Consider the following 20,053-nt stretch of genomic DNA (forward strand, 5'->3'; position numbering starts at 1 on the left):
CACAGGTTACATCTTTTAAACACCTTCTGCAAACCTCATCCGTTTGCACTTTATGGTGAGAGTTGTATATAACACAATATGGCCACTTTATGGTGAGAGTTGTATATAACACAATATGGCTGGCTATTAACCCTTTGAAACATGTAAGATCACAAACCCTTTACTCAAAGTTCGACTATGTGTAAAAAATGAACTATCCTGACAACACTAGACCGCTGCCGAGAACAATTATTTCTTGATTAAACACATACACGCTGCAGCTGCTTGCAAAGGTTTGTCATTTTAGTATCTCTCTTGAATTGCGTTCAGTGCAGCGTTGTGAATTTCCAAATCAGTTCCAGTAGTCTTAAATGTTAAAAAATTGCTTTTTATAATTTTTATTAAACGTTATAAAAAGTGACTCATAAACATATATACGTAGTTACATAAAGTTACTTATAAAAAATTACTTTAAAAAAAAACGTAATTATCATACATGGACAATTTTCAACTCTAATATTGGGCTTTTAAGAAGAATGTGCATCAACTACTACTGTGAAGAAATTGATGAGCTTTAATGTTCTCCCACTCCACATTTTTACACCGAGTGGATCGAGTCGGACACTAAAAACGTTGGGTTATGAGTTTCCTAAAATCTACATATGCTCTTTTCGTACTTAATGAGGGCTGACATAAATTTATCATGTGTCATCTCTCTCAGCTCAATGTGTTCGATGATTTCTATGCGCTTTTAATTTGATAAACTTGCTGTTTGTTTATGGTCAAGTTTATAACTCAAACTGATAAATTATGGATTTTGTAAGAGAGACATTACAAATGTCAAAAACAGGTTCCAGGTCTAATAAATGTTACAGATTATGACTCAGCAAAATTGTGTTCTGATTTCGAATTATAGCTGAAAGCATAAAACTGATAACAAGTATATAATAAGTGTAGCAACCTAAATAAAATTTCTTAAAATATTGTGTATAGTGTTTAACCGAAGACTACAGAACATTTTAAATGAAATTGTGTGATTTATATTTATTAATATAGTACTTGAAAATACTAATTATCACTGAAAATTGCTTGAATAATAAAATATGCTTATTAATATATAATAATATATTATATAATATATGTAATATAATATTATGTAAATATTATATATAAATATAATATTATATATATAATAATATATATAATTTATATTTATTTATATAGTACTTGAAAATACTAATTATCCCTGAAAACTGCTTGAATAATAAATTCAAATTAGAACAACAAATCCGCTCTTCTTTTTCCTTAAAATGAACATATAGTTCACACTAGAATATTCAACTGTTTGCTGCAACAGAGAGAACAAAAACCGATGAGAAGTAAATCTACACCTAGGTACATCATGGTAGAAGGTTCAGGCACAGTCCAATGTTTGTAACAGAAACCGCTGCCTCAGATAACTAGGCTTCTCCCTAAACAGTACTCTAACGCATAACTGGTAAACAAAGATTAACTTTCACATTATGGTTTGAGTGGGTTCCCTTTGTTGTTATTCTTCTTTACATGGATATTTGGAAGTCATGATCACTATCACAATGACATAAATTTATATTTTTCATTAAGTAATCAAACTGCAGCTTTTGGTAACAATTCTGTGACCTTTTGTATAGCTAATTTATGCAATACCCTTTAAAATCAAACTGCCACGAAACCTTTCCGTGTACTTTGTAACTTTCCAAGCTTCAAGGTTATTGCGTATTACTAGTAAACATTGAAATTGTTTTATGAGCCAACTCGTTGTCAAGTCTACAATTAATCAAAGAATGTTAAATATAATATAAAGCTAAATATACTGAGTACACTGGCCAATAGTAAGAATTCTACAGCTTTCATGAATGACACTTATCTTATCAAAATATTGATAAAGAAAAACACGCCTGTCGTACCAACATGACATGTAGACACAGGTGGCAGCATAGATCGCTACATGTGGCAGCATAAGAATACACCTGTGGCAGGTAGACACATATGGCAGCATAAGTAGATGCGTATGGCGGTGTAGGTAGACACATATGACACCATGGGTAGATGTGTGGCAGCATAGACAGACGCGTGTGGCAGCAGAAGTAGACACATGTAGCAGCACGTAACAAAGATCTTTTATAGGAATGTAGGTCATAGATTTATTTACAAATTATACAAACCTATGTACGGTACTGAAAAAACTTTGGTGCCAAAAGGAAAGGCAAAATATGTACATAACTAGAACTGCTTCATATATTATTTGAGATCAATGGTTTGCCAACTGATGCTGTTTTAAAATCATTCCTACATTCTTTAGTTTTGGAACTCAAAGGCTGGAAAAGCCTCACCGGTCCAGTAACTGTCCTTGCAGAGCATACATTGAAGCCTTCTTCATTTAATTGTTCCCTGGGAGGAGAGGTCAAGGAAGGGTCACTAATTGGTTGAGATGCAGGAAGAAAAGGTTCGTGTGGATCATGATTAACATCCTCATAGAGTGCATCACTCGCACAAGCTCCTAATCCAGTTGAAGTTTGAGGAGTAGATGATTGAAACTGATGATTTGAGTTAGTACTCAGGGACTGTTTCAAACGACCAGTTGGAGAGATGCTCGCGGTCTCCGCTGGTGTAGGTGTACCGCTATCACCCTTAGATAAGTCTATTGCACTATCTGAGTTTGAGTCATGCTGTTCAGTAGAGTACCTTCTATCTGACACGTCTTGACGACTGACAACCAGTACTTGTTGACCTGTAATTGAATCTGGCACTGGAATTCGGTCAGGTGCTACAGGTAGTTGCTCTGTCGATTGTCTTGATGTTGAACTGCAGGTGCTTGCACTACACGAACACTGGGAGTTGCATTCACAGTTTGCGTTGTCAAGTTGTTGAAGAGAAGGTTTTTTCAAAATTCCTGCAATGATGAAATGTTATAGATATGTAAAAATTAATTAGTAAAGAAGTGATAACATTTCAAATGCTTCGAGTCTCTTGTTACAATAAATTCTTTGAAGTGAATTAACTATGCAATGGAGTATGCAAAGAATCATTGTTGTTGCCATGGCAACATACAATTCAGGAAGTTTGAAACTGTAATTGGTGACTAAGGCTTTTCTTTTATCTTTTCTTTCAGCTTTCTTTTTGTAGATAAAAGAAAGTGTTTTTATCCATGCCTGATATCTTTTGGTTTACAAGCACAACTGTTATATTATAATACAACGATTGAAAATACAAGAAAAAACTCGATGAAATCTGAAAATAATAGCTTTTCAAATCCTGGTTTTCAGTTTTTACAAAACAATAACAAAATGTTTATTAAAATAAATATAAATAAAATAAAAATGAAAAAAATTAAAGACCCACTAACACTTTGTCGACAACAAATTGGCCATACTAACATATAAAACATAAATACTTAACTAATTTATATTCAAATATTTAATAATTAGTTAAAAAATAAATATTTCATAATTTGTATTTAAAGTTTCTCTAACACTCTATTGTTTACATCTTACCTTTAATATGACTGCCAGTTGTAGGAACATGATATATAACACATGGTAAGGATTCGTCATCGCTGTCTTCATCAGATGACGATGTAGACAGCGAACTTGACCTGTGCCGCCGAGGTCGTGGTCTCCGTCTGCAATGATGCATGTTATTCAGACTAAACAGTTGTGCAGTACGATGAAAAGAGAAATTACCCCTTTTGTTTCATTAATAGTACAAATAGTTTATTTTAAATCAATTATTAGCATTTTAAATAAAGATAAATAGTTGCAATAACATTTTTATTTCTAATAGTTAATCCTTGATCAAGATGCTGATGCATTTTTTATTGTCTGTGGGTCAAACATTCTGCCGAAGGCAAAACTAGAGACTATAATCAAACAAGCCTGCATTTGATTTGCCCTTAGCCTGAGTATCCTCAATTAAATCAGCAGTGCGAAGTTCAAGACTATTATGGTTAACATAAAGCATGACAGATATTGGCTATGGTCGGTATAACAAGAGATGCTTTTGGCATTACAACATAATATGAATTACCATAATAGGACGATTAGTAGGTACTTTTACATGTCCATGAGAAAACAACTCCTTAATAAAATTGCTTTTCAAAATGATCAGCACAATGTATGAATGTATTTATCAAATGTATGTATCACAGAATATATGAACTTTGTACTAAAAACAATCTTTGTTAGATCTTGATATGACATATTTCCTTTTATGACAGTGTCCAGAGCAGTTGCATATTTTTAGAGCAGTGGTTTTATCTTTAAAAAGGTATAATACTTGCTAAACCATATGAAAGAAGTTTCATCGGTTTACCTTCTAAAGGCTATTCATTTGTATATAATGCAATTTGCAATTTATTGTACCAAACAAACAAGATTAATTGTTAATTTAGACATTGACTAAAACAAACAATGCATTAAGATATTCATTGAAAAAGAATGAAACAATTCCAATTTTGTAAGTAAAATGGCAAATATAAACACATATTTGTTTTTAACTGGTGAGAATATTTTATGCAATGTTTATATTATCATCAAGTTGGCTCCACTAAAGAAAATAAACAAAATCTATTAACAAAACAAAAATAGTTTCTGGTAATTTCCAATACATCTGCTAATGTATTATTAAGAATATATAAAAGCGCTAAATTTAATAAATTGATGACAAACTTTTGAAAGTGGACCAGCTTTATTTTTTGATGTTTTTAATGATAGTTGCGGAGATAAAGATTCCCTTTGGTTATACGTATAAGTCACCTGTAAGCATTATAGTACGCTGCTTGGCCAGAGACCCTTCTACCATCCATCAATGATGTGTCCAAACTAGACATTGTGGCAGCTGTTCCACCATGTTTTGTTCTAATCTCCTTTTTAACTTCCATGAAGCAAAGTTTCTTCCATCTGTAATGATATCAGTAAGACAACGCATAGAGTCTTTAAGAATACTTTGCTATCTAGTTAACAACAATGATCAAAGAGTCTTTAACTGCAACCATATTATTGTTAGATATTACAGAAAAAAGTACTCCATTCCCAAATTTTAACCAAATTGCTATTAGAACCTACGGAAGAAAATACTGTTCTCAAAGCCGGGCATTATCTATATATATATATATATATATATATATATATATATATATATATATATATATATATATATATATATATATATATATATAGATAATGATATATATTTGAAAAAATTATTAAGAAGAAAGTAAACTTTTAGTAATTGCGCTACAAATTTATTTCATGCGATGCACTCATCAGACGCGTGCACATATATAATAGGTAAGTGGTCAGGTCTGTTGCTAACAGCACTCTACGCTCTAAAAAGTGGAACTCTGTTTCGTGCTGGTGCACTCTTCAGGTGACTTGTGTTAAATCTAACACAAGTCACCTGAAGAGTGCACTAGCACGAAACTGACCTGTCGTGACCCCAGAGTAAAACATCAATCTGGAAGAAAGATAAGTAACATTAACCTATTCCACCACTCTAGTTAGTTATATATATACATATATACATCTATATATATTTCTTAAAGTATCTCTGTAGATCTGTCATTCCAGCTATAGTGCACGCTGATTATTCTATCGATGCAACCATGTGTTATGATGCCCGTGTTAAGAATTATTTTTCTTAGGTCCGATTACTGGCCCATTACTATATCTGAAGTCAAGGCCAATTCTTTTCGCGCGGATAAATATATTGTCTTCGTATCGTCGCACTCAAAGTTTTGATGGATAGCTTCTGGTGGAACAGTAACCTTTTTATACCCACACACTTCTATGCCAGACTTTTTATTACTAATTCTACTTAATCATGATTTTTATTTTGTTTTTTTCAGCTCGTATTAATTGTATCATTACTGAATCATGTTTTGTTGTAAGGAAATATGAGTTTGAAAGTTGCTTGGCAAAGTTTGAAAACCTTTACAGTCGTTTTTATTTTCTCTCTTAATTTATTTCAGTTACACAAAACACTTTTCTTATGGTGTGTAGTTTGAAAGTTAGAATGGCAAATGTTGTTATAGGTATGTTAAATACAAATCAATTTTCTGATCAAAGACTTTTTATTACCCGGGCAATGCTGAGTAGCGCAGCTAGTTGTTCCTAAAACTGAGTACCTATATGAGACAAGGACAACTCCACAGATGATGGCCAGAATAAGTGGAATGAGAATGGACACAGCCAAAATGCCTTTAGAAAGAGTGTTCTTCTCCTCTTGCTTTCTTCTTGTGACAGATAGCCGAGAGGTCGTAACTGCTACCAGCTCTGTAGGTATTACTGTCTCACAAGTTTTTCCAGTATATCCTCTATTGCAGGAGCATCTTTCATCAGTTGTACATCTCTATAATAAAACTTTTGACATCGTAAATAGAACCGACAAAAATTACCTTCACAACATCTGTAAATAGTCCATATTTATATACAACAATATCTGGTGTCTATATAACAAAGTAAAGCTAGTAATGTGAACAAAGAATCAATCAATTCAGCCAAACAGTTTAACAGAAGCAGCGGTGGTCTGGTGTGTGAAGGACTTGATCTGTGAACATCTTGTAGTGGTTGGATTCTCAGAAAAGAGAACCAGCGGTGACATGGATGACATTCAAACTAACGTTACACTTTCTGTCATTTTAACTCAAGGCTTCAGGTCTTCTAGGAACAATCTAGCAGTTTTAATGACGCCTTTTGACAAATCTCCTGCCAGATGGTTATCCTTCGAGCTTTCTTTATTGTGGAAAGTAACAGCATTTAAGTATTGCAGCCACTTTGTGCAAACATTCCTTCATAAGCTGCTCCAACCAAGGCCATAAGTTTATTTTAGTTTTTCATAAAACACCAATTTTCGTAGAGTATGTTGATATAGGTTTAAAATGCTGTTTAATCAGGTATTACAGCACAATTTACTAGACTGGAATGATAACATCTATGGTATTGTTCAGTCTGTGAATATAGTAGGTATGGCCTACTTTATACAACATAATTATTTGAACCTTATTAGCGTTTTATTGATTTGATTTACTGTTTCCCTTCTTATAATCTACATTTAGCAGGAGACCTAAGTGTAGTCATTGCTCGGGTCGTAGCAAGAAGATCTCTCAAATAAGGTCTCACTCTTAGAACTATGGCACTGGCACATCCAGCCTCTCACAACTGGTCAAGTTGAACAATTTTTATAGGATATTATTTACTAGAATACTTATATACTTGCCCCGTTGCCTGAACAAGTTAAATTATTATCGACAGACGTAAAACAGCCAGGAGCTTTCAGTCTGTCTACTCTCATGCATCTATGACCTTGACAAAGCCTTTGATCTCCGCACTTGGTGCCATCATGGACCATTCCTAGTAGGAGAGCAGCAGAACCAAGTCGAGCATTCACAGTTCTACAACGATATAACAAAATAATTAAGAAAAGATCACCTTAAAGCGACTATAACATAAAAGGGAAGCCAGTAATGATAGAGGTACACACTTGCAAGTGAGTTCCGTGAGATCATTTGAATACTCATTAGTTGAAGTTCTTCTGTAATCAACATTCTTTATGATGGGTCGTAGTTTACCGCCCGCGCATTGCAGTAGGCCACAGGAAACATCTCTGTAAGGAGAACAACCACACACAACTCGTATAAAGTAATTAGTGTAGATTTTATTCTGCTATAAAAATTGTTATAAAATTGTTACTAAATCTCCTGCAAGCAAACTGGTAAAAAACTAAAAGTGAACATGCAAGAAATTTACATGCGAATAAACGTAGAAGTTTGATAGAACCAACCTTTTAGCACAAGGCCTATAATCTCCCTCGCTGGTGACTCCGCAGTGACCCAGCACACTACCCACAGCGTTCTGGAGACTGTAGCAGGCGGGCAAGGAACTATTGGAGTTCTCACCCCACAGCGATTGGCACTGTGCGTTATGAGTAGGACACATGCCTTGGTAACAGAAACCAGTAGCGTCTGCACATGGTTGGCCATCTTGAATTGCAACATCGATTGGGCACTAAAACACGTATGACGACATTTTCATTTTTTTATTTAAATATTATATATAGAATTGTCTTCTGCACTAAGTTCAACATCTCAATCATGATATAAACTTGAAGTACTATAAATATCAAATCATAATATTGGGTTATTTATATTCTGTTAATTAAAGACTATTGTCTATTTCTTATTTTTTATACATGGTACCACAACTCCATATATAGATACTTGATCAATGCTGAAGCTGAGCATTAAGATTAGCTTAATTCCTCTTGCTACGGGAGTTATGATCTAAATCGGTTCCGATCAACCAGTCGTAAGTTGACCCAGTCATAAATCGGACTATATAGTCAAGGACACATGAAGGGCGTACATACAGCTCAAATGTTTCATAATAGAAACAAAAAGTACAAACTGATGCGGAATATAAATAACAAAAAATATGCATGTATAAACAAATTAAAATTTAATTTGCTGGTTGCACATAATCTACACTTTCTTGGTGTGTACCGCGTTTCATCTTTTCGCCTCATGCCTACGTGTTTCCTTGACGATATCTATTCAATGAGTGAGCAAGATTGAATGTGGTTAGACGGATGAGTGGCTGGTCTTATTTCGGATAGTAACTGTAAAGAATCCTGTATTTACTAATAGATATAATTGTAAATTTTAGCTGTCTTTCACAAATGACTCAGCAAAATTGATATGATAGTATATCCGCATCCTACATGAAATGCTCAATTCTTATTGGCTGTATTCAAGTTGGCACTCTATACTATCTTTGAGATACCTATATTGGCCACCGCCAGAGATGTAAGTTAAAAAACAAATAGCAGCAATGCTGTTTTTTGTTTTCGCTCATAAACGATCTATAGAGCCAAATGTGTAGAGCTATCAACCAAGTCTTACCTCTCCACTCATACCATCGCAATACTCGGGAGCGTCACAGTCATTTGTTGCCGCCCTACACTGCGTTACAGAAGGCTTTGGAAGACAACTGTCACAGCAAGTACCTGTTCTACAGACTGCCCATGACTTAAGCAGGCAGGTGTTTGGATCGCAGCAGAGATCTGCTTGCTGGCATGCCTGTGGTGAAGGAAAACGGAGAAGGATATCAGAGTAATAAGGGAACTGATAACAGTAATACATCTTCAGTAACTCTTTTGTTGTTCCAATTTTAATTTATCATTCAAGCAATTTTTAGTAATAATTAGTACTTTTAAGTACTATATGAATATGAATAACTAATAAATCTCAAAGTTTGTGTATCTGTCCTTCGGTATGTCCAGTTATAGCTATTAAAATCTTGAAATGAAGAATCCGTATCGCGAAAGATTTGAGCCGGAACATCCCATTCCCCAGAAAATATGCTAAACCATCGCGCTACACGTGTCGCTATGTGGGTGAAAATACGCTACCACTCTCCGTTACGGCACAACGCCATTCTAAGTATTCGCAAGAGCCATAGATATATATAGTAGGCTACTTTATTGGCAATAATTTCATTTCACAAATAGAAATGTTTTTTAAATTAGGCCATACAACAATAATAAAACAACAAAAAAAGGGAAAAAAGCAACAGTTAGCCATTAAGATTGAATAAATAGTCTGAAAAATAGTGTTTAAAATGCCTTTCTCTGCTAAGAGAACGGATATTTGGTGGAAGATTGTTAAATAAATAGATAACTAGCTTACTTAAATGTTGACTTGCAATAAAATTCACATTACAGTTATTTGGTATCAAAATATTCACCATGTTTTACTCTGCTGTGTTGTAGGTGCAAAATATGTGGAAATGTGATTACAAGCTTGTAAAAGCTCAAAAACGAACAGTTAATCGCAGCCATCACAAAACCGCCATAGATTGGAATCTCTTTCCAAAACAGCTCAAATGGGACACAAGTTTGGCGTTGTGCCCTCTCTCTTTTTAAATTCTTTTGAGAAATTTTATTTAGGTTCATATTATATACACATATTATATATTTTTCACAGTTTTACGCTTTTAGCTACAACTCAAAGTCAAAACTCCATTTTGCTGAGTCATTATCTGGAACATTCATTAGCCTCGGAACCTGTTTTTGACATTTGTAATGTTTCTTTTAAAGGATCACAAAATGCATGACATTGTATATACTCCGGTGCCATCTCATTATGATTAGAATCCAGTGACTTAATAAAACTGATTTTTAACCTGCAAACCTTGAGTAAATATCATAACCTGTGTATGACCTACATAACACGAATATGACCTAAATGGGGTTTAGAACTTGTAAACTACCACAGGTGGGCCACAGTCACATTGCTCTCCTCTTTCTATCACTCCATTTCCACATCTCTGAGTATAAGAATATGGAGGAGGTTGTCCAGCTAAACAACGACCCAGTTGTACCTTGGTCAACAACCTTAGCCTGTCTATGCTGCATGACGAGAAAAGGCTAGGCAACTCCAAACCCCTATAATTGTATGAGAACACAGGTTGTTAATTGTTGAAATGCATGGCATCACTGACAGTAACATAGAGGATGTTGTTACAATACCCTACAGATATGCGTGATGTTTGTTCTTTTAGATACTTATAGATGCAGGTGATTTTAATACTTACATGACATCTCCCATGATACACACCCTTGAACCGCTCTCACATTGACAATCTGCAAAAAGAAGACAACTTCTCTTTCAATGTAAAAAGATTGTTTAACTCGTAAGTTTTTAAAGGCACTTCTGAGAGCTTTGCAGAACCATCCAAATTTTGCCATAATAATTTTTTGTCATTTTTTATCTATTTAGCCACAAATGCTGGAATCTGTATCGCTGACATGCCAACATGTGAATGATGGTAATTTAGACAATTAGACAATGATTATTCCAAATGATGAGTTTTGTGAATGACATCCTACAACCTACAAGTGGGCATACTAAATGTTTTATCATAAAAATTAAATATATCAGCTTTTAAACATATTACAATCAGCAACAATTTCTTAAATGTGTGGAGTAACTGAAAGTAGCTGTCATAGCCACGCGTCTATTCATCGTCCTATATGATTGCTTACATATGTAATCAAACAATATGAATTGGGAATATCCCCAGCGCCTCTAAATGATAAAAATGATTTACTGATACTAGAGAAAAACTGACCAGATTTATAACTAGCTGTGCAGGTAGAGTCAAAAGAAGAAACAGTTATTGTTCATTTTACCTATCATTTGACTTCTCGTTTGTTAATAGGTCTTTTGATTAATATTTAGCTGCTGAGTTTATAACATTTCTTGTAAACTTGTGCTGCTTATTTTACTGTCTGCACCCAATGCTGACGCCTAGTAAGATCTGAGTCAAGCTGAGGCACGATGACAAGACATCCAATAGACATCTAGTATACATCTAATAGGCATCTAATAGGCATCTGATAGATATCTGATAGACATCTGATAGACACCTGATAGACATTTAATAGACATGTAATATGCATCTAATATACATCTAATATACATCTAATATACATCTGATAGAAACCTGATAGACACCTGATAGACATCTAATAGACATCTAATAGACAGCTAATATACATATAATATACATCTAATAGACATCTAATATACATCTAATAGAAATCTAATAGACATTTAATAGACAGCTAATAGACATCTAATAGACAGCTAATATACATCTAATGTACATCTAATAGGCATCTGATAGACATCTGATAGACATCTGATAGACACCTGATAGACATCTAATAGACATCTAATATACATTTAATATGCATCTAATATACATCTAATATACATCTAATATACATCTAATAGACATCTAATAGACATCTAATAGACATCTAATAGACATCTAATAGACATCTAACAGGCATCTAATATACATCTAATAGACATCTAATATACATTTAATATGCAACTAATATACATCTAATAGACATCTAATAGACATCTAATAGACATCTAATAGACATCTAATAGACATCTAACAGGCATCTAATAGACATCTAACAGGCATCTAATACCTACTTGTAGCATGTTCAATATTATTGTGCAGTGTTTAAGTCATTTTATACTCTGGTAGCTGATAGCAACATTTGTTTCACAGCAAAGGAATTTATTACAAGCCTTCTGAACATTTGCAATTACAATCCACTTCAATAGCAAGTTACTTTTTGTTATATTTCTTATCAGGCTTTACATGCGTTTAATTCAAAGTTATTTTAAGGCTTAATAATTTATTCACTAATATGTACACAACCATAATAAATAATTTAAACTAACAAAAGAGGAAAGTTAATACAACCTTGCTCTTTCTACTGATTGAAAACTCTTTTTAATAAACAGAGTTCATAAAACAAGGAGTTGTGTTCTTATTCCATCATAAACAGGCCCAAACTCATTTACCACAATCTTGACAATAACATAAAAATATAGAAACCTCAGAAGCTTAGATTTTCCCACACAAAAAACTCAAATGCAAGCACTATTTAGACTTTATTTGCAAATGTATTTTTAAAGCAGTCTTACAAGAGGGCCTGGTAGCGTCCCTTAACTATGCTTTAGTTCTAAACAAACGAAAGTTATGTAATTTGAGGTAGTATCAAGTTATGTTCAATTAGCCCTTGGAACAAAAATAAGATAGTTCGTGTTGACTCACTATAGGATACCATAGTTGGTTTTGACTCATCTATGGCATACGGAAACCTTTTCAACGCTAATCTATCAGAATTCACAGCTATTACAGCTATTCAGGTAAAAGATATACAGCTATTAGTGTGAAGAGCTCATCTTCAGCTAAAGTCAGACCTGCTAGCTCTGACCCCTAGCAACACTAAACTAGTTCAACAACATGTGCAAGACTTGGAGAGTAGCGTAGAGTGTAGACTTGTAGAGTATAAACACATAGCTGCCCACCCGTTTCATCATGTTCCAGTCCGATGTTGTGACCAATCATGTGGGCTATTACACTCGCCAACCTTTGTGGATTTTCTATATGCTGCTTAGCGGATATGACAGCTACAGCTCTGTTTGTGCATATAGAGGTGGGCACGGCGAGACCCATCCCATCAAAGTTGTCACCACTGAAACACGGCTATTTACTGTAAGGAAATGCGTATAGCGGATAATTTTGAGTAAGCATATGATGATGGCTTCTTGTTACTCGATACACTGAGAATATAATATTTTACTAATTTTTACTGCAATACAAATATAATATAGATATATATTATATAGAGATACAATAGAAATATGATATATGCTAAAATCTGGTGAAATGGGATACGAGTTCAAGTGCAGAAACCGTGAATGAGTCATACAAATAGCAGCAGACGGATAGCAACGCCAGTCACTTCTGAAAATATTCTCACCTTCACTTTTTATTATTTACAAGTAGGTGTTGTTTTGGTCTTTCTATACATTGTATTTAATGAAGTGCAGATCATAGGCGCTAGATGGTAGAAGAGGAAACTCTATGAAGAAATTACATAAAAATCCTCAAAATACTTCCACCAGGAGCTTGATAAAATTCCATTTACAAATTAAAAAATAGGAAGTAAGTTGTTTGTGTTTGGGTTTCCTTAAAAGGAGTGTGAAATGATAATTTTAACAACTCCACATGACGATAACTTCCTCAGGCTTGGATTTATCCAAAAAGCAATGTTAAACTTGTCTCCCTTGGTCTTCCCTTTGCGAATTAAGCTGTTGAAATAATTGCCGACTATGTAATGCTTCATATAAGCATATAGAACAAAATAATAAAAACTTGTTCCATTCTCATGCTCTTAGTAAAGTTATATATATGTTTGACAAAGCCAAAAATTCAACAAATAATAAACCTTGTTAACATTTGCACTATTGTAATAAGAATATAATATTGATTGTATTGATAAACAATGGCGCGCATTAGACCTAAATTACTTGAAGTATTAGGGGGGGGTTGAAAGCCTACCGATAATTATACTAATGATTAAAAATGTTTTTAGGATGAATACTAGACCATCTTAAACAAAAATCTTTAAATTAAATTGAGCTTTAAATTTGTTAGTGGGTTGAATAGACGGTCAGCTATAAAACTATAACAACACAACTTCACATCTATCATTCACATGTCTTACTGATAGTCTGTAAGTTAATAGTCTTCACATTTATCATTCACTTGTCTTACTGATAATCTGTAAGTTAATAGTCTTCACATTTATCATTCACATGTCTTACTGATAATCTGTAAGTTAATAGTCTTCACATCTATCATTCACATGTCTTACTGATAATCTGTAAGTTAATAGTCTTCACATTTATCATTCACATGTCTTACTGATAATCTGTAAGTTAATAGTCTTCACATTTATCATTCACATGTCTTACTGATAATCTGTAAGTTAATAGTCTTCACATTTATCATTCACATGTCTTACTGATAATCTGTAAGTTAATAATCTTCACATTTATCATTCACATGTCTTACTGATAATCTGTAAGTTAATCGTCTTCACATTTATCATTCACATGTCTTACTAATAATCTGTAAGTTAATAGTCTTCACATCTATCACTCACATGTCTTACTGATAATCTGTAAATTAATAGTCTTCACATCTATCATTCACATGTCTTACTGATAATCTGTAAGTTAATAGTCTTCACATTTATCATTCACATGTCTTACTGATAATCTGTAAGTTAATAGTCTTCACATTTATCATTCACCTGTCTTACTGATAATCTGTAAGTTTGCTAAACAAATATACACTGTTTCATGAAGCAATTACTCTCGATCTAAGCACAGTTGTCGACCTTGAAACCACAGTAGTGAAATTTGTAGACTCTACCTTTGTCACACCTCCCTTAAGCATGTCCTTTACCATTAGAATATGGTAAAATTCAATCAATGAAGTCGTGCAATAAATTTGAATGAATTGTAAAACGCAGAAGTAAGTGTGATTTTAAAGCACCTTTGCTGAATTGAATGAAAGAGTGAGTATTAAATCTGATATACATAAAATAATTGCTATAACAATGCCAGACTTGGCAACTATAAAATGGTTACATGATATGAGGCTTTTTGTGACAATGGAAGAATTTTTGTGATATATTGTGAGGTCCAATTAAACAGCCCCTTCTTACAACACTTCATAGACAAGCTTGGAAGGTTTATACAACATAAACTACCGCCACAAGCTGTCAAGTTTGGTGGTGCCACACTGCTGGTCAAACAACTTGATTTGCAATATTTTCAATCATTTGAAGATTGGCTTACAGCTATTCTACCACCAACCTGAGCAAGTGAAGAACATCGTATGGCAGCGCTGATGACTTAGCTGAGACATACCGGAGAAAGTTGTTGAGGTTCTCTTTCACTTTTGAGCCAACATTTATTTCATCCCTATCACTCCAAATTTGGTCGTAAACCAAACTCACTCTTATATTTATTCTTTGGTAAAACTGCAACAATCGCACAAACGTAATGTATATCTATATATATCAATCATAAAGTTTGTCGTTCAGTCTGTCCAGCTATAGCTGAGTAGTACCTAGCAATAACAAATCCGTATCGCAGGAGATTTGATTTCAGAACCTCCCCTTCACCAAGCGATAAACTAAACAATTGAACTTGGGCGATATGAGTCGTTATCTAGGTTAAAGTAAGCATAGCACTGCACTGCGTTAGTGTCATTGCACTGTAACGCATAGCACTCTGCGTTACAGTGCAATGCCACTAAAGCTTGCTCTCAAGGCTCTAATTACTAAATTTAGCGATAGTTATACTAGCTAACTCAAATTAGTCATTGGTAATGTGCCAGGCTAATGGCAAGTGGCTGGCAACTACATTACCTGCCACTGTTTATAAGCTGCTTTTTGATACTCGTGCAACGCTGGACATTCGGCTAGTATTTTACTAAATCAGAGACAAAACAATACCTTCCTCAGCATTACAATATGATAAAAAAGGTTGCAGATTTATCTGTAAGACATTTCTTTCACAAAGTTAATCAGGAAACCAAAGACAGAGAAAAATGCGATATTACAATGTTGAAAACTCACCTACATATTTCATTTAAATTTTTATACTAGATTTGCCTAAAATTGCTTGTTCGAAGTTGTCTCATCTTTTGTTTCAAGTTTTATTTTTTGTCAGAACATCTAAAATACTAACAACTTATATTGCTCTCTAACATTGCTATTGCAGTTCTCACTGTGAATGTTTTATTTTTTCTATTTCTGTTACTGTTTTTTCAAGTTAAGTAAATCAAAATTTTAAATGATTTTTGATTCTACAACAATACGCTTCATTACCAACAGGTCTTGTTAATATTTTCATGTAGTAAACAGAATTAGAATTTGTATGATTTAATAGCATATCAACTGACATAGTGAGGATTATTAGACAATGATAGCCCCTCTTACTGTAGATATATAAGGCTCGCCATACGTAGCTCGCCATACGTAGCTCGCCATACGTAGCTCGCCATACGTAGCTCGCCATACGTAGCTCGCCATACGTAGCTCGCCATACGTAGCTCGCCATACGTAGCTCGCCATACGTAGCTCGCCATACGTAGCTCGCCATACGTAGCTCGCCATACGTAGCTCGCCATACGTAGCTCGCCATACGTAGCTCGCCATACGTAGCTCGCCATACGTAGCTCGCCATACGTAGCTCGCCATACGTAGCTCGCCATACGTAGCTCGCCATACGTAGCTCGCCATACGTAGCTCGCCATACGTAGCTCGCCATACGTAGCTCGCCATACGTAGCTTGCATACAGCTTACATGAGTGATGAGTTGAAGTTGTATAATATCTTAAAGAAGCACAACAAATAAAAAGTGGTTAAATGAAAACGGTAAATCCATAGATATATATACCTAGATTGGCCAATAAGGACAAAGCCTGTCAGACATAAATAGCAAGACGTAGCGTCACTTTATTGTACCTCACGCTTGACTGCACTGCTGTTTACAATGAATCTAATGGGAAGAAGGTAACAAAATTACATTTATTTTCACATAAAAACCTTCTTGTATACATAATCCAGTAAACTAAAGCAATTCTGTGATAATATCTGATAACCACCATAGATTAAAACTATAAAAGCTATGATTGTTGCACACAAATCATGAGCCATCATGACTTTATTTGCAACCTCTCTTATCTCCATTCTCTCTTTTCCCCTTCTCCAAAGAATAAGTTAGAAGGGGAAAAGAGAGAAGGGGAATGGAGAGGGGAGGGGAAATAGCCCACCCACTCAAAGAGCCAGACCTTGGCTAGGTAAATAGACTAATATGCTGAACTAAACATGACTAAATATGATGAGTATGCAAGTATGTCTGAAGTCAAAAATGAGACAGAATGGTTATTTTACAGCTGGCTATGTAGCTGGCTAGGTCACCAAAGCTGAAGTGTAATGATTGTATCACTAGCATCGTTGATGTAAACCAAGCAACGAATTCCCTAATCACAGTTAAGAATCAGGGTGGCTTGACTTTGTCTTCGCCTGTGGTGATTGAGGTTTTCAACCACAGCGAGAAAGCGACAAGAGTGTTGCTTAGTAGTGCTGGATTGGTGACAAACTTTGCCAGGCTAGCACTAACTGCCACCACTAAGAAGCCAGTCACGAAAGGACAATACCAAGTTATTTGTACAATATGCAAAAGCAAGTTAAAGGTTGACTTGCAACAAAATTCACATTGCAGTTATTTGGTGTCATAAGATCCACCATGCCTTACTCTGTTGTGTTGTAGGTGTGAAATATATGAGAAGGTGATTACAAGCTCTTAAAAGCTAAAAACTTATACAGTCATACTTCAACTTACGAGCTTAATGCGTTCCGAGACTGAGCTCGTTTGTTAATATACTCGCATGTTGGTGCAATTTATTTATATATCGAACAATTAAATATATATTGCTTGGTTTCCATACTCTAAAAATACAAATAAAACACTCAAAACCAGATATTGTAACAAAAAGAACATGCTGGTTATTGTCATAATTTACCACATGCTTTCAAAAAGCAACAATTAAAAAATAATACAAAAAATGTGATTATTTAAAATGTAAAATTAAATACATACAATAGCAGCTAATGCTAGCATTTGCGAGGGAGGGAGATATAAGTTATCCTTCATTACAACAGTTGTCTTTGATAAATTTGAATTTTATCAATGTCTTAAAAGACAAACTCAGAAGCAAACCTAAAAGCAAACTTTCATTTTTAATTTGACGTAATTAAAATTTCTTCGGCGTTTGTAGTTTAAAGTTTCTCGCTGGTTAGCTAATTTTTCCTTTGTTTCGCTTTCACGACTAGCCGGCCGTCTTAAAATAAATCTATCTAAATACGTTCGCCTTTGTCGCCCTTTCAACATGTTGCGACTAAGACGAACACAGGTGTCGTCACAAAGGATTAATGCACAACCACTAGCCAACTTGTCTGAATGTCTATTTTTATAGTTTTGATAGATAGCACCGGCCTTTTCACGTAGCATCGTTTCAGTTACGCTGTCACCGGACAATTGTTTATCTTTTACCCAATTAAATGCCTGAGCAGTCTCTCCATCAGCGGTCGTGAAGATCGCTGCGCCGTTTAAAAACTATGGTTAGTCCTTTTGCGAACTAAATGCCCTGAATATAATCCTTCTGTTTGATAACTGTGAATGTATTTCTGTCGTGTTGCTGAGCTAGCTTAATCACGCATACACAATACGCATATTTTTCAATAATTTTCTGTTTAATATCAACTGTTATCATTTGCTTTTAGACATGTTATCAGATATTTCTTTGCATCATCTTTCATTTTACTGACAAACTTTCAGTCAACGCAGAGTACTTTTAATTCACATACAGTGTAATTCTGCACTAAAAATCGCGCACAAAAACGCAGTACCAAAGTATAAATCTGAGTAGTTGAAAAATACAGTGATGCTGTTCTCATAAAACTTCTTCGGCATACTTGGCAACTGACTCACGTGCTCGTATCTCAAACATGGCTCATATGTTAGTGCTAAAACTTGCTTAAAAGCTGGCTCGTATCTCAAGTTTCTCGTACGTTGGAGCACTCTTAAGTTGAAGTATTACTGTACTTAGTAATGTTTAGTTCAACATGATATTAGTCTTTTACCTAGCCAGGGTCTGGCTCTTTGGGTGGTTTGGCTATTTGCCCCCCTCACCTTTCCCCCTTCTCTACTTTTCCTTTCTCACTTCTTCTTTGGAGAAGGGGAAAAGAGAGAATGGGGATAGGAGAGGGTTGCAAATAAAGCCCTGATGGCTCGTGATTTGTGTGCAACAATTCATAGCTTTTATAGTTTTAATCTATGGTGGTTATCAGATATTATCACAGAATTGCTTTAGTTTACTGGATTACGTATCCAAGAAGGTTTTTATGTGAAAATAAATGTAATTTTGTTACCTTCTTCCCATTAGATTCATTGTAAACAGCAGTGCAGTCAAGCGTGAGGTACAATACAATCACTATGTTTCCATGATGCGCAGTGCTTCGGAGTTGCGCTATCTCCGAATCATGGAAACGGCGTCTTCGCACTGAAATCACTGCGCACTGATCAGTGTGAAGCCAGTGCAAATTCGCAGCAAGGAAACAGCGACTGCGCAGTGGCTGCGCATAGCTCTCATGCCGTGGAGACGGATTTTTCGATGGCCATAAACTAGTACAAAGGTTGTCCTGCTAATCTTGTTTTTTCACTATTCTTCCGATCTTCTTTCACATAAATTTAATTATGGTCTGCATTCACGAGGATGATGAGGTGATTACTTTCCTGGACTTTGTTATCGATGCCAACACTTCGAAAAGTAGGTGGCAAGTCCTAAATTAACGTTTAAATAATATATTACTTGAAAAATACTTATTTAAAAATATATTACTATGTAAAGAGTGTGTTAAGGTTTGTAAAACCTTGTGAATGTGTATTGTAAGGAAACACCAGTGTGCTAGACCAAGACCCATTTAATGAGCATTTCCTTTTGAGCTTTTTTAAATAAATAAATAAAAGTATAATGACGACAGAATCATAAAAAAGACTGTTTATGACGTTCGGTATCCGTGA

At 34.7% G+C, this 20,053-nt stretch overlaps 2 protein-coding genes across 3 annotated transcripts in view; one reads left to right on the forward strand and one right to left on the reverse strand.

The window, feature by feature from the left end:
* Positions 1-20,053, forward strand: part of LOC137410522 (lanosterol synthase-like) — a 294,280-nt gene that overhangs the window by 51,597 nt on the left and 222,630 nt on the right. The window lies entirely within an intron of this gene.
* The window catches only part of LOC137405647 (zinc metalloproteinase-disintegrin-like protein F1), a 39,790-nt gene continuing 21,885 nt past the window's right edge, over positions 2,149-20,053 (reverse strand). For both annotated transcript variants that reach the window (XM_068091987.1, XM_068091978.1), the window contains 12 exons: positions 15,275-15,441; positions 12,914-13,080; positions 10,608-10,656; positions 10,284-10,458; positions 8,915-9,091; positions 7,798-8,021; positions 7,498-7,620; positions 7,234-7,408; positions 6,143-6,366; positions 4,773-4,916; positions 3,513-3,640; positions 2,149-2,911 (listed from right to left, as the gene is read on the reverse strand). In XM_068091987.1, coding sequence (XP_067948088.1) covers positions 2,253-2,911; positions 3,513-3,640; positions 4,773-4,916; positions 6,143-6,366; positions 7,234-7,408; positions 7,498-7,620; positions 7,798-8,021; positions 8,915-9,091; positions 10,284-10,458; positions 10,608-10,656; positions 12,914-13,080; positions 15,275-15,441 — 2,412 coding nt within the window. In that variant the 3' untranslated portion in view covers positions 2,149-2,252. The remainder of the gene's footprint in view (positions 2,912-3,512; positions 3,641-4,772; positions 4,917-6,142; positions 6,367-7,233; positions 7,409-7,497; positions 7,621-7,797; positions 8,022-8,914; positions 9,092-10,283; positions 10,459-10,607; positions 10,657-12,913; positions 13,081-15,274; positions 15,442-20,053) is intronic.

The sequence above is a fragment of the Watersipora subatra genome, chromosome 1 (genome assembly GCF_963576615.1).
Source record: "Watersipora subatra chromosome 1, tzWatSuba1.1, whole genome shotgun sequence".
In the NCBI taxonomy this organism is placed as follows: domain Eukaryota; kingdom Metazoa; phylum Bryozoa; class Gymnolaemata; order Cheilostomatida; family Watersiporidae; genus Watersipora; species Watersipora subatra.